Source organism: Montipora capricornis, chromosome 10, assembly GCF_036669925.1.
Source record: "Montipora capricornis isolate CH-2021 chromosome 10, ASM3666992v2, whole genome shotgun sequence".
NCBI classification, from domain to species: domain Eukaryota; kingdom Metazoa; phylum Cnidaria; class Anthozoa; order Scleractinia; family Acroporidae; genus Montipora; species Montipora capricornis.
In genome coordinates, this window is record NC_090892.1 from 60,596,373 (window position 1) to 60,611,372 (window position 15,000).

The following is a 15,000-nucleotide window of genomic DNA, read 5'->3' on the forward strand; positions in this document are numbered from 1 at the left end:
GTTGTTATCGCTGGATTTATGTAAACAGTGTTTTTTTAAACTTCCTTAGCACTTTTGTTGATTGTCTCAAGGAAGTTTGTACCACTTTGAAGCTTTCATGAACTTATTTCTCTTCCTTGATTGTGTGATGTTTCATTTGGTTTAAGGAGCACGAGAAGATTCTGCTATTTGGTCAGTTCAAAATAGACCTGCAGAGGAGCCGTCCTGGCCATTTAGAAGTGACGCTCTACCTGGTGATGATCCATTTGGCGGTGACCATCAAGTGCAAATGTCTTGGCATTCTGCTGACAATGAATTTGAGCCACAAGGTAGATAGAGGGTTTGCTGGAGTTATTCATTCATACATACTGTACTCGTCAGCTGAAACACTCAGGTTAACTCTATAAATGTTTCTGGAAAAAGAATCTTCTTTTCTGGCACCCTCTCCACTCCTGTATTTACATTGCAGATGTCCTTGCAGCCTGTTTTCCTATTAAGGGTCAGTGGCTTTTTTGAGATTTTCTGGGATTAACCCATTCATCCCTGAAGTAGGCCCTTAACCTATTCATCCCTTCAGCAGCCCCCAATGACAAGTAAAATTGCCTGGCATTAGACAGAGCAAAATCTGTAAATATCACTCTCAGGACTGAAAACATTAAAGGGGACATAGTTTTTGAGTGGAACTACAGTACAGCCCAAAAATAATGCACTCGCAAGAACATGTAAGCTGGGGCAAGAAGTGAAAATACCACTGGTGATGTCTTTGGCAATCTTCGGCAATTCAAGGGAACTAGAATGTCACTTGCGAGATCGAAAGCACCTTGTGTGCCTTCAATTTGCATATCAACAATTAATGTGCTTATTTCTGAGATGTTGTCACAAAGAAGTTCTACTGGTCTGGGTGTTTTAACAGAAAGAAGTTCTTTTGGTGTCAACTTCTAATAAGAAGTTGCTGGCTTGCGGATGCAAAAAGAAGTTCTTGCATGTGCATTATTATCTGTAGATGTTGTTAGAGGGGGCATAGTTTCGGAGTGGACCTAGATGGTGATAACCCATTTATCTCTGGAGCAGTCCCCATTGAGGAATAAAATTGTTTGGTGCTAGACAGAGTAAAATCTACAAGTCTCTCTCTCAGGACTGAAAAGTTTAAAGGTTAAGGGTTTTTCCACTGATGTTACATGCCATGGCCAGGGACAAGGAAATCTCAACTTGCAGGTTGCTTTGTAGCATTTTTATCTGGGACTGTTGTATTCTGCCAGCCTGAAGTCAAAGGTCGAAGGGGTTGGAAAGCGCTCTGTCTAGGAGGAAGGTTTAAAGCGAGGGCAACTGTTTGAGCTTGCGTATTTATTAACACATCAACAATATAAAGTAAATGTGTCCCGCATTGGCAGATAAATTTATTATGTTGTTTCATCTAGGAAATGCTTTGGCTATAATTGATGCAGATGAAGAGATATTTAACAAGGAACATGAACTTGAGATGCCAGTAAGTTAGACTGACAAATTTCATTTTAGTTGTAGCCCACCTTAAGGTCACTCATTCTTTCACAATTTTCATAATATTTTAAAATTGTCTCCTTCAAACATTTTGTTTTGTTTTGTTTTATTTGTTTTCAACAAAATATATATTTTTTTAGTCCCAGGCAGATCTAAATGATGTTACCAGACTACATGACTGGACCATACCAGATAATCAGTATGTTGCAAGACCTTCCCTGCTCAGAGTGGTTGGTATAAATGACCCCAACAATGTTGGTGAGGTGCGCATCTCATTTGGAGCTTTTCTGGCAGCAGGATCAGAGGAACTTGGCTCATTGTCACGGTTGAGTCCTGACAGACCCAGAGTAAGTCTCAACAGCAATTCTGTTAGATTTGTGTACATACTTTTTGAGCCATTTGCTCCTCAGATGCCCATGATGCCCCCAGTTGAGTAAAATCGACTGGCATTACAATAAAAATCTGTGAAAGTCTCACTCCCAGGAGACAATGGGTTAGAATGCTTTAAATCTCAAAACATGGTTGTTGAGATAAATCCGTCGCTTGATCAAAACTATGGTACTGAAACCAGATGCATTGCGCAGCTACAATACTCATCACAAATCGTTGAAACAGACACCGTTTCTCTCAAATTTTCTGGAAAAATCCTGACATTTCTACTTCACACTGTTTTCCCCTCCGAAATGTGCCTTCTCCCTCCCCAATGTTGAGCCACGCGTGTTTTGAAGCACTGAAACCACTGTGATACCCAAATCAACATTGGGGAAGGGGAAACAGACACAAGTGTTTCAAGATTTTTGACGAGTATTATAGATCATGTTGGAAACATGAGATAAATAACATGAAGGGGCAAATGAAGGCCCCAAGGACAGGTTGCGTGGACCCAGAAACCCTGTGATGTGAACAGCAACCAGTGTAACTGTGCAAGGCAGATTTGGGATTAATTTCCTAGTGGAAATAGCTGTAGTAGTCACTGTACCTACTTTGAGCTCATCTTGAGAAGTTGCAGGGACAAGGAGATAAATTATTTCCATTACTTCTGGTAAGGAGCGTCCTTATATATTATCTTAGTACATAATTATTTGCTTGTTCTTATACATGTAAATCCTCTGTCAGGTCATTTTATCAGCAATGACTTGAAATGGATTACAGGGTAATTAACTTATCAGTAATGAAACAAGTATTAACTCAGAAGAAAATATGACTGCTCCTGAACAGGAGTCAAACCTCTGGCCTTCTGATTAAAATTTATATGTAGGGTGCTTTACCACTGTGGTACAGTTGACCGTGAGAGCTACATGTACGCCATTCCATTTCCAGACAAGGTAAAAGTCACCTTCTCATCATGTTTGTATTTCATTTTTCTTTCTAGCCTCATTTTGGCAATGACAAGCCTATCTTGACCCCTCCCCCTCAACTTGTGGTCAGACCAATTGGTGAACCAAAAACTCCATTTGATCCCCTGCCACAAGACAACAAGTCCTCTGAAGATACTTTGCAGAGAACTTCTGCAGATGGAAGCATGAAGGGAGAAGACCAGACTATGCATCTACCTGCAAATGACATTTCTCAAAAAGCAGACTTGCAAGATCAGTTGAAGAGACATGATATTACAGGAGAAGCTAGGAATCTTGGTCATTCCAAATCAGAATTACCCAATATGTTGTCATTTGAAATACAGAAATCAAAACTTGATGAGCAATTCAAATCTGATGTTGAAATTAAGAGCAGAAGTAGAAGTGCAAGCCAGAATAGCTCTCAGAGCAACAGTAGTACCGGAAGTGTAAAAAGTGTTATAACAAAAAATGATCGACAGACCAGACAATCTGGTAAGACTACTGCAGGACAAAATCAATGCAAAGCGAAAGAGAGGAAACATTCACACGGAAAGGAGAAACAGGAGTCTCAAAACATGTCAAGGAAACCCTTTGAGATCTCTCGTCAGTCATCTGAAAGCCTTCAACAATTTGAAGAGTTTTACAAACATCCAGGGAGAATTCGTTCTCTGAGGAGGTCATCTTTTGGAGATTCCAGCTCAATGTCACTGGAGAAGATGACTCAATTTATTGCACAAGCAATAAATGAAGATCCTAATGAGATACGAAAAAAGCTTACTGCTGTTGAAAAAAATAAGTCAAAAGTCAAGAATAAGCAGAGGCAACCCACGTCTCCTGAGATAAAGTCAGCATCTTCTGAGCCTAGAACGTCAGAGTTTTACCCCTTGGCATCAAGCAGTCCCCAAGCTAAAAGCTCACCAGAGAGGATGACATTCACCCATGTGAGCATTGAAAATCGTAATATTACTGACTCCCCAAAGATGCTTTCGAGTTATACAATGGAAAATAGTGTGTTTCAGTCAGAAGAGAGCAGGTCCATGGAATCACTTAGCCTCAAAGAACTTGATGCAGATGTTTTAACCCCCAAGAGGGAGTCATTATCAGAGGCTGGACATTTTGTACACATTATTCCTCAGTTTGGTGACACCTATACAGTGCGAGGAACTAAAAAAGCTGAGCAACAGCAGCATGTTCCAGTGATTGATCCTAGAAAACACAGGACTCAGGAAATTGAGCAGAGACTGGATAATTCTTTTTCTGAGAATGCAGAATCTCCTGATTATGATGGGAAGTTTTCACATCTCACTTTAACTGAACAGCCCCACTCCTTGACTCAAGAAATGTCACATTCTCACTCATCTTCACCAAGACAAAGGTTTCAGACATCTGATAGTGCTGTTGGAAGTATGTCCACATCTTCATCACATGACATTTCAAATAGCAGGCATTCATGGCCAGATGTGACCGTAGGGCATGTGGAGAAGCCAAAGGCTCTTCCTCTATTGGACCGTGGCCAAGAAAAGACAAGCCAAGGTGGCAGTACCACAGTATCCAACATCCCTGTTACTGGTGCAACGCCAATAGATAATTTAATAGGAATGGCATCAATGGGCAACTTGAGTCAAGGGGCACCATCCTCTTTGTTACTCCATGGACACCAGACAGGACATTTTGTGAAGCAAGATTTTTCATTAGGGAATCCTCCCTTATCTTTTTCTCGAGGTACAGCACCATTTGTTAATTCCAGTACTGTGTCACCTCTGTATCCCACAAATAACATTCATGGCCCCATAGGAGCACCAAGTATGACAGGGCCAATTCTTCCTGGAAATGGCCTAACTGTTCAAAATGCAAACCTATCGCACATGCCACCTACAGTGTACAATCCTCCAGTTGTCCATCATGGTTTAGCGGGCTATCCAACACAAGGACTAGGTCCCATGAACACTTTTCAGAGTCATGTTCCATTTGTCCAAACTGTCTCTGCATCCTTGGGACCAAAACCGTCAAGCTTAACACCAACCTATGTTCAGTCTCTGAATGTTGATATTCCTCGTAAAATTGCCAATCCACAAGTTCCTCTGAATCTTCAATCCAGCTCTTCTATGTTACCAGCTTCATTTACTCACACTGGAGCTCCTGCGTCCATCCCATACCAACTCACACCACCACAGCAGATGACAACTGGTCTTCTGCAAGTTAAACCTGAGTATTCTCACGGAGCCACCTTACCTCAATCAGCACAAGTCATCATTCCCGGCGAGATCAAATTCCCTCCATACTGCTGTGTGGAGGTATTGACTGAAACAGTTATTCCACTACATAACAGCAGCAGCCGTTGGATGCACTGCGAGATACGCTCCATTTTGTCCACTTCTAATGGTGTGCAGGTGAGAGATGAGACTTACTTGTAGGTAAATAATTAGTTGATTGAGCACCTGAGTACAATGGATTGGTTGCCAGGCCAAACTTATGCTGGTCAATACTTCAACTCTTAAACTTACATTCTGCAAATGGGTGGACTTAAAAGTCTTTTCAGATAAGGACTATCACCCATGGGCCCAGTCTCGCATCCATTGTTTATGTTCACTGTGGGACGTTTGAAGCCCCACAAACTGTTTTCAAAGAGTAGGCACAGACGTACCTGTATTGTGTGGGTGATCTACGTGGCTACAGTAATTGACACTAGCTGTTGCGGTGACCCTGGCTACAAGATGAAATTAATGAACTGAACTAGATTTTTTTTAAATTTTTAACTCTGGGACTGATCTCTATCCCACCCATTACTGTTGCAAAGGTATGAACAAATCTATTGATCAGTAGCACATTACATGTGTACAATCAGAGTGACACAAACTCCTTCCCAAATATCTTCTTTATTATAAGCCGTACATTTGTAAGATTTCACACAAATAAGGGTAACATGTTTGTCAATAAATATGCAAAGTTTCGTGAATATTCACTGCACTCTTATTTTTGGCGAAATTTTTGTTTGACAAAATTGATTAAAAATATGGCCGTCACGCGTAACATTTACCCAGATGAAATGTTGTTCGATAAAAAATATATCTAGACCAAAACGCCCATTATCGTTTGGAAAAATCTTAAAATTACAAGGACCAAACATACTTTCAACCTAATAACTCAACTTTTCTAAAACTAGAATCTGTATGGTTAAAATTCCAAAAAAGTACCTCGTAGTTAGGGCGTCACGATACTGCTCTGAACTTCTGCAGTTAAAATTAAGGTTCCCAGACAAGTTACAAAAACGAGGTGAAAAATAAAAATACCACCGCAGACGGCGTTCTCACTTTCTGGGGACTCTTTCCTGAAAATATGAACAATCTAGGACCATTCGCTCCAACGCAATAAGAAAAAGTCTGAATCTCAAGCCTTGTGAAACGCTCCATGGTTTGATATGCCATTAAAAGCATCAATGAAAGTCAAACTCTTCCCAAATGCCCGCAATGGATCCAAAACCTTCGGATTGCCGCCACATTTGAATCTCATCTCAAAACGAACGTTCATGAGCATTTCCACGTTAAAATATAAAGTAGGTAGCTCGCAAGAAGAGTTTTTCTAAATCTTAAGCCTTGTGAAACGCTTCTCCATGAGTCTCCTATTACATGTAGGATTTTCTCGCGAGAAAGACAGCGAAACAACATGACCATTTCGCCATGATTTCGGGCAATTCCTTCCATGAAACATCAACATGTGCCCTTGGTAACCTCCCAAGAAGGTTCCAGAAGCAGTTTGTTACGTAACAACTCCAAAAATAGCCGTGAAAACCTCAAGAAAAGCACGTGTTTTAAATGCAAATGTCCCTTCGGGTTGGGTCACGTTCGTTACGCCAGATGGTTTTCAATGGACACAATGGAGCATGAGAATAAAGCAGAATCAATGAGAAGATGGAGAAAAGAACAAAAGGAAAAAAAAAGGCTATCAACAAAGCCCACTACGAAAAAAACAGAAAAAAGCTGATATGTTACCCTAAAGTGTGTAAAATGTACTAGTTTTAGGATGCGCAATGTATTATGGGTAAAAACTAAGATTGCTGACTTGGCAAAAAACTTTGGATTATATGATTGTTTCCTATTAATGGCGATTTTGCTGTGATAATTACGAAGTGTTAATATGAATTCGGACAGATTACTAGATATTTTACAAAATTAAGAGGCCGCAAAGCATCATGGGTATAACTTAAAATGTTGTCTACAAAGCTAAAACCAAGCAAAACATAATTATTTCGGCTCTTAGTGTGTTTTACTGTGCAAATTAAAGTGTTATCATGACTTTGGAGAAATTTGTAGAAATTTTGCATTTTTGATATGTTACACAATTGTACGTGTCTATTGTGCTACTGATCATTGCTATTGAAATAGTATAGTGCCCTTTCACTCCTGTGGGGTTCCCCATTGATGAGTAAAATCGTCTGGCGTTAGACAGAGTAAAATCTATAAGTGTCACTCTTGGGAGTGAAAGGGTTAAAGATTGCTTTGAAAAAAATAACTGATAAAAGAAACAATTTTAAAAGTTAATCTTGAAGACCTAGGTGTGCAGCGACACTGACAGTTGGTCAACAGTTAGTCAACTGCCGCCTTCCTGTTGGCCAAAAGTTTTCAAAATTATTACCAAATTGTATGCTGGCCACTTTTAAAAATGAGAAGTGTTTTTTTCTTCCTCACTCAAAGGTTCCTAGCAGCGCCAGTGCATTTTCATTTCAGCCCAAAGCCATCATAGCCCCGCACACTACCGAGAACGTCAGGGTAAGTCAATGTTTACCAGACCCTGAACCTTGCCATAAATGTTTTCATAACATTTTCCATACCCGTCTGTAAGGCTATTATTTTTTTTTATGTATACATGTATGTAGCTCCACTTGTTTATTTGTTTATTCATTTTGTTATAAGCAAAAGTTATTTCTTTACCTGTTAATGACCCCCACAAGATCGATATAGAGCAAGGTACACTCATCTATGCATGTAGTGTCTGCAACTTTTGGATAGTGATTTATTCATTGCTGTGATTACCGCAGCTAGTAAGTTATTTTGACTTTTAGAGAAACCAGATTTCCAGTTTGAGGTTATGTCATTGTCATACACTTACTCGCTCTTAGTTAAGATAGTTTTTTTTTTTTTTTTTTTTTGCAATCACACAGAGCAAGATACTTGGCACTTGAGTCACTATAATTTGTATTTTCTTTGTTCTCTTCAGATAAGTATTGAGCCTCATGAAGCTGGAACTTTTACTTCACAACTACAAGTGTATTCTTTCCCAGTTGTAAGTGAGGTGCAGCCAATCACACATAGTTTGGGGCCTGTTTTGTCATTAGAGGTTGTTGCTGAAGAGCCCAGGATAGAGGTATGGTTGTGGTTGAGGGCCAGGGTTGGGATGTTTTTTGTCGGTGGTTTCTGATACAACTTTATTTTAATTTTTGGACAAGCCAATACTTGGATCCAACTAAGCACTAATTGTTGTGGAATGCAGTGTTAAGCCCTGGCAAGACAGGTTACTGTCTAAAAGCCACAATGCAATAATACACTAATTTTTTGATATGTCTTGTTTAATAGCATGACTTTTAATGCATGAAAGACAAGTCAGGCTTTGATACACTGGTGTTTGTGGCTTAAAATGTAACTGTGTGTGGGCTGTGTTCCCCCTTACACCATTAAAATTTTAAAGAAGAGTAGAGCTTGGAGTTCCCAGTGTTGTAGTCTGTCCTCCTTGGTATATCTAGAGGGCCACAAGTTAGAAAACTGTACATAAAAGGTTAATTGCTTCTCCCTCTCTAAGTGCAGTTATCTTAATTATTGTATCATTATTAAACAATTATTGGATGAAGTTCAGCATGATATCATGAATTATCAAAACCGAGGTCTGTGTATCTGCAGCAGATACTACATTTATCATGTCAAGTTCACAAGCTATCGTGAATTGATTGAATGCTCTCGACCAATCAGATTTTTCATAGTGAGTCTGATGTATAATAAAATAATTTATTGTGCTGTAATAATGATTATACTGGCAATGAAACAAGAAAAGGGAAGGTTATAAATGGCAAGATGCTCTAACTTTGAAACAGGTTCTTCTCGAAGATGAAAATACTATCAGCTTTGGTGAAGTGTCGTGGGGATCCAAACAATGTAAACCAATCCATCTCATCAACAGAGGGAGAGCTCAGGTCCCTATAAGGATCATCATATCTGCTGTAAGTTAAAATTTAAGTCCATTTAAATTGATAAACAGTAATTTTGTTCTCTTGCATGTGGTGTGATATTTATTTTCTGCAACAGCATTTTTTGCGGTCGTTTGGGGACCAGCTGTTTTTGTTCACTTGGAGAATAATAAAACTTTCTTAGCCAGTGTTAATAAGTCAATTAATGCATCTAGTGATAAAGTTCTGGTTCAGTGTTTTATATTGTCTAGGAAATAGAAAAATAACTGAAGCTTATTTGAAAGACTTTTTGAAGAAAAGAAACAGGGTGTTTTCCTTTTTGAAATATCTCTTATTGTTCCGGGGATATTAAAGTTTTTGTGTAAAACTGATGAGGTCATCAGTGGTGTCCAAAGGAAAACAAAATTTAATGATAAAATGTAGAATATCCTCAGAAATATGAAAGTGGTTCTCTTTAAACCTGGCACCAGTAATGTACATCAGTAAGTGCATAAAATGACCTCCATTGTGCAGTTGCCATGGCAACAGCTTTGCTTCCAGATCAAGTTTGTGCAAAACTGGTGTTCCCACTTTTTGTCTGAACCAAACATTCAATCCCTTGAAAAAAGAACAATTTTGAAGAAATTGTGTATGACTGATAATAATCATGCATGACTGTTTACTTTTATCTCACCTTCCCTCACCAAGGGAAGTTTTTGTCTCTGAGTTGAGAGTAACACAATGAGGTGTCAAAGTGAACAACAAAGGGTGAATGTCTTGTTCTGTTTCAATTAACATGTTTCAGGTGTGTTTGATGGTTCGCTTAATATCCTAGAGCGGTACTGTAGAAACCATCCTCTAAAATGAAAATGAGAATTTTGAATCTGAAGGGTTCTCTAAATTTAAATATTAAGTAATTAATTAATTTTGCTTTCCATCTTCTGATTGGAGATACGGTAGTTGTTTTTGTTTATTATTTTGTCTTTTTCTTTTTTGTGCCCCCAGAATAGTAGCGCACTTCACTGCTTTGGTTTTGCGGAAGCTGATTATTCACCAAAGACTGATGTGGTTAGAAGCCCTGCTCCTGCTGGTGCTAAGGGTGCAGCACTGACAATTCACACACTGTCCCTTAAGGGAAGAAAGGATGAGGTGAGTTAAGCATGAAGGACCAGCTGATGGCCAATGTAAAGGGGTATTGTAATGAATTTGATCTAGTAAGACAACATGTTGGTTAACGCCAACATGTACAGGCAGCTAAATGTGACCAACATGTCGGACGACATAAAACCAATGCGTTGGATGACACATGACCAACACATTGGCTGACCCATGACCAATGTATTGCCTGACACACTACCTATAAGTTACAGTTATTAATTACGGGAAAGAACATTACTCACTGTCTGCATGTACTCACCTTCGCGGTAAACAAAGCAACATCTTGAAAGCTTTGTGTTATTCAAGGAGATCGGGTCAGGCCAAGAGACAGAAAACAAAATTAATGGCGTTGATAACGAAAGTTGAATATTTCAAGCTCAGTGGTGCTAAGCACAAAATTTGTTCATATGAAACTCTGACGTGACTAAAAAAAGGTACGTTCTTAAGCAAACACAAGGCTGACATACATGTATTTTGATAGCAACGGCTGATGCATCAACCAACATTAATTTTGGCCAGTGCGTTGACCAAGAACAATAATATTGGGCAACTTTTTTATTGATCTTATTAGCAAAAATGGGTGGTGTCATATCAGCTCAATTTCTGTCAGCAGATTATTATTTTTACCATGCAAGGGTTCCATAACTTGAGCACAAACATGTTTCAAGAAAACCAGTCTGTTTTCTCTGAGGTCATTGATGAGAGTTTGATTGAAGACACTTGTGAACCAGAGTAGAGTCTACTAGTCCATGCTTGGAAGCAGGAAATTAGTTACCAGCTGTAAGAATACAGGTGTACTGAAAAGTTAAATACTGGTCTGCAGCATTGCTGGTTTTATGTAACAGTAAAAATGTAAAGATAAGACATTACCTTTTTTCATTAAGCAATTAAAAATAATAATAACAGTATCAATTGCAGCTATCTTATCTGCAATTTTTGATTTTTTTGTTTTTTGTTTTTTTGCCCTCATTAGATTACTCACACAGAACCTACAGTAGTGTTACTTCTATTTCAGTCCCCAAAGGTTGGCCTAAATAGTAAGTTCTAAGTGGTTTTTACATGATAAATTTTACAGTACTTATGAAAATACACTAGTATACATGTACTTGTATTGAAGGGTGAATTGCACCTTTAACCTATTCGTCCCTGAAGCGGCCTCCATTGACGAATAAAATCGTCTGGTGTTAGACTTTACACAAAAGCTATGTCCCATGAGAGAGACTTAAAAGTCTCTCTCATGGGACATAGCCTTTGAGTGGGCCTTGATGTTGTTAACCCATTCATCCCTGAACAGCCTGCCATTGGCAAGTAAAATCCTCTGGCATTAGAAAGAGTAAAATTGATTGAAACGGTCATGCCAAAGCAGTTTACGGTACAGTGCAAGAAGTGCATAAATTTTCGCCGTTTCCCTGGAGACTGGAATACTGGTTCAAAATAACAGAAAATAACAGTATTTTAGAATTAACTGGTAGGAGAAGATTATACTTGTAGACAAGTGCTGTTGACTACATTAACAAGGACAACTTTGAAGTAGAACCACACGTTACTGGGAACAAATCTAGCCACGTGGTATTCATGGTAAAATTTGGATGTGGAACCCTGTGACTTTGAAGTACATGTATATTACCCTGATTGGTTAACTGCCTCCTCAAGGAGAACAGTAGGGAGTTTAAGCAAAAACGACGGCTATGGCTACGGCAACACCACAAAGCAAGAATACGATTGGTTAAAAAAGGAAAAATCGTGTTGCACATGCAGCACAAATTTCTTGTATTTTTCTGCCGTACTCGACAAAACAACAATGTGAAATCACCAAATTTTAGGTTTTGACGACAACGTGAGCATATAACCACGAAACAGTCATTTTCTGTTTTGACTTTAAAACCTTTCGTACCCATTCAGTTACAGGATGGTTCGCCTGTAATGTACAAGGTGAACAAGACGGAATAATCGTGAAATACTTACGATAGCGTTAAGTTATATTTTGGGCTGCCGTTTTCGTTGCGGTAGCTGTCGTCTTTGCTTAAACTCCCTATTTTTGACTTGGCGAGGTTTGTATCCACATCACATCACAGATCTCTTTCACAGAAACTACAGGTGTGCTGTAGCAGGTTGAAGAAGTTAAATGGGGTTAAATGCAGTTTGACAACGCATTATTATTGTCCTCAGGGAGTAGTTCCCTTTCCCTTTCCCTTTCCCTTTCCTTCCCATCTTTTTTCCACTATTTATTAGTCTGACAGGCGCCTGACATGGTGGCAGAGACTCATGGCTGGTTTGTGGGATCTGACAGCCATGGGAGCATTATGCAGCTATAAGGCTGAGTGGTTGTTTCTTAGTGGAAGCTCTTAGACATCCCAGGCATCTAACCTGCATGTTGCAACGCAATTGTTAATTTACGACTCTTTGATACACTTAATTATTATGATTATCACTTTCTGGTCTTGCAATATGTGATTATTACGTTTTTCAGGTGCATCGTCAACTGGACCACCAGAGGAGTATGTTGCACGTCTTGATGTTGAGATTGACAGTGCACGACAAGGTGTGTTTGGCAGTTTAACATTACTTGATAAAACCTGCAATACTGGTAAGAATTAATAATTTTTGTTTTCTGTGCCAATACTGGAAATGTCTTCCTCGCAACTGTTTTTAGTGTTGCTACACAAAGCTGCAAGGGAAAAAAGTAGACTGCTAACAGTCCCTTTCAATTCAGTTGAGCTGTTCGCTTTAGCCATTTAAGTGAGCCAAGGAACTTAGGGGTGAATGGGGAGAGAGTGAAATTTTAATAATTATCTTTCGCTCTCTTCCCATTCTTTTCCTTAGCTCTTCTGCTTGCTTGCGTGGCTGAAGCAGGTGGCTCGACTGACTTAAAAGGGACTGCTAGTGGTCTAACAAAAAAAGTGCCATGCATACAGGAAAAAGATGCATTTTAATTCTTAACAAAAAGACATTTCTTTCTTTATTTCTGGACAATGAAGCCCAAATCAGAGGGGAAACGTCAAAAGTCAAAATGTCATTCAGTTCACTCAGCCCCTAATTCATATTTTTGGCTCTCTTTGTCATTTCTAGGTCCAACTATATGCAGTGTGGCATTAAAGGCTATTGAAGGAACTGTGAGACTCCACACTCCTCACAAACTGCAGGTTAGTAAAAATGTTTTGACCTTCTCTTGTTCTGAAATAATTATGTTTCCATTTGAGTGTAAATGTATAATTTCCTTGTCATTTTACTCACTGTAATTTATTTCCCTGTTGACTTAACATCTTAGATTTGCTTTTGATGCTATAATTATATAACAGCAAACAAAAAAACCATTATTAAAATAAACTGGAAGGCATCAAATTTGCTTTTACTTGACAGACAACTGGCAGCCCAGTTTGTTGAACATTAGACTTTTGTATAGGAGGTTGGGGGTTCAAAACCCTGGCTGGACCAAAAAACTTAAAAATTATTGAGGAGAAATTTCTACCTTTGTTATTTCATTTGCATATGGTTAGACTTTCAAATCTTCTCAGATAAGGACTATAAACCATAGGCCTTGTCAAACATACATACTAGTTTACATACATACTTAATTGACCACTCCCCATAGGGGCTTTTCGGCAAAGCAGTTGGCTATTTCCAAGTGCGGCTGAGCAGTTTAAACAGGGACTACCAGAAACAAATTCAATGAGTGATCAGAATGTGTTTTGAATCTGGGATCCCCGGATTCAAGGCAATCGCCCTAACCACTGCCTCCTAGTCTCACAATCCTTTTGTGTTTATCAACAGTGTGGGACATTAAAGAAACCACACACTGTGTTCGTAGGGGAAGACTTCCACTGTTGTCTATCTCTCAGAGAAATGTAAACTGGCATGAGACTGTATGTGATATTTGCTCTTGCTTTAGATCAATATTGAACATACTTTTAATTAGATTTATTTTTTGGCTTTTGTTATTTTTTAGGTACTGACATTAAAGAGTTCTGTTGGGAAGAGCACAAGCTGTGTGATTCCAGTGAAAAATGCAGGCAATATTACAGCCAGAGTGAAAGTAAAGATTGAAGGAGATTCACAGCAATTCTATGTGAAGCCTTCTCAGATGAAACTTAGGCCTGAAGAGGTAGGCAAGGCAAAGTGCATGATATAAATAAATTTGTAAGTAGATGATACTACTTTATAGGAACATTAGGTTATAAACTCCTTAGTTGAGTATAGTTATATAAGTGCATTGCAAAAGGAAAAAGTCATGTTTCTGAAATGATTATGTATAAGAGACACAATGTTTTCAACGTGGTTGTAATGATGCTATTAAAGGGAGAATAATCATCACAGTCAAAAGCAACTTAAGGATTTGCAAAGGAAGCATGACAAAAAAAACCAATCTTGCATGAAAACTTGAACCCAGAACTGTGAAATTGTGCTGTACTGCTCCAACTCCAGAGCCATCAAGTCGTCTTAGCTTGGAGCTGCCACAAGGAAAACAGTTTCCAGTGGATACTTTATGTTGATGAGTGTCACTCGTGTATTTCAGAAACATTGTTCCACCTTGTTCAGTTGCTACTGACCACTTCCCAGATGGCTATCATAATGACAGGAGATCTTTGGATTGGGGTGGGAGTACTGGTTTTTAGTTATGAACACATGAACTCTAAACCTTATGTACATGTTCAGAACAACAACAAGTTAGAAAAAAATGTGGACTCCAATCCTAAATTCACATATATTATGTGTGAGTTATACCTTCCTGATTTTACAAATCCAGAAATAGTGAACTCAAGAGTATGATATTCTTCTTTGTTTGCAGGAGTCAGAGGTCCAAGTTACATACCAACCCAAAGAAGCAAATAAAAATGTGGAGAGGTAAAATCACTCAATGTGATTTGCCGTGGTTAA

General features: G+C 38.8%; 1 protein-coding gene across 3 annotated transcripts in view; it reads left to right on the forward strand.

Moving 5' to 3' along the window:
- LOC138021628 (centrosomal protein of 192 kDa-like) overlaps positions 1 to 15,000 on the forward strand; it is a 75,824-nt gene that overhangs the window by 28,406 nt on the left and 32,418 nt on the right. For all 3 annotated transcript variants that reach the window (XR_011126413.1, XM_068868552.1, XM_068868553.1), the window contains exons 16-28: positions 147 to 308; positions 1,398 to 1,465; positions 1,617 to 1,823; positions 2,849 to 5,203; positions 7,505 to 7,579; positions 8,028 to 8,174; positions 8,896 to 9,021; positions 9,973 to 10,116; positions 11,099 to 11,162; positions 12,596 to 12,667; positions 13,195 to 13,268; positions 14,072 to 14,227; positions 14,912 to 14,967. Coding sequence is in view for 2 of the 3 variants with exons in the window: in XM_068868552.1 (XP_068724653.1) it covers positions 147 to 308; positions 1,398 to 1,465; positions 1,617 to 1,823; positions 2,849 to 5,203; positions 7,505 to 7,579; positions 8,028 to 8,174; positions 8,896 to 9,021; positions 9,973 to 10,116; positions 11,099 to 11,162; positions 12,596 to 12,667; positions 13,195 to 13,268; positions 14,072 to 14,227; positions 14,912 to 14,967 (3,706 nt within the window). In the remaining variant the exon portion in view is untranslated. The remainder of the gene's footprint in view (positions 1 to 146; positions 309 to 1,397; positions 1,466 to 1,616; positions 1,824 to 2,848; positions 5,204 to 7,504; positions 7,580 to 8,027; positions 8,175 to 8,895; positions 9,022 to 9,972; positions 10,117 to 11,098; positions 11,163 to 12,595; positions 12,668 to 13,194; positions 13,269 to 14,071; positions 14,228 to 14,911; positions 14,968 to 15,000) is intronic.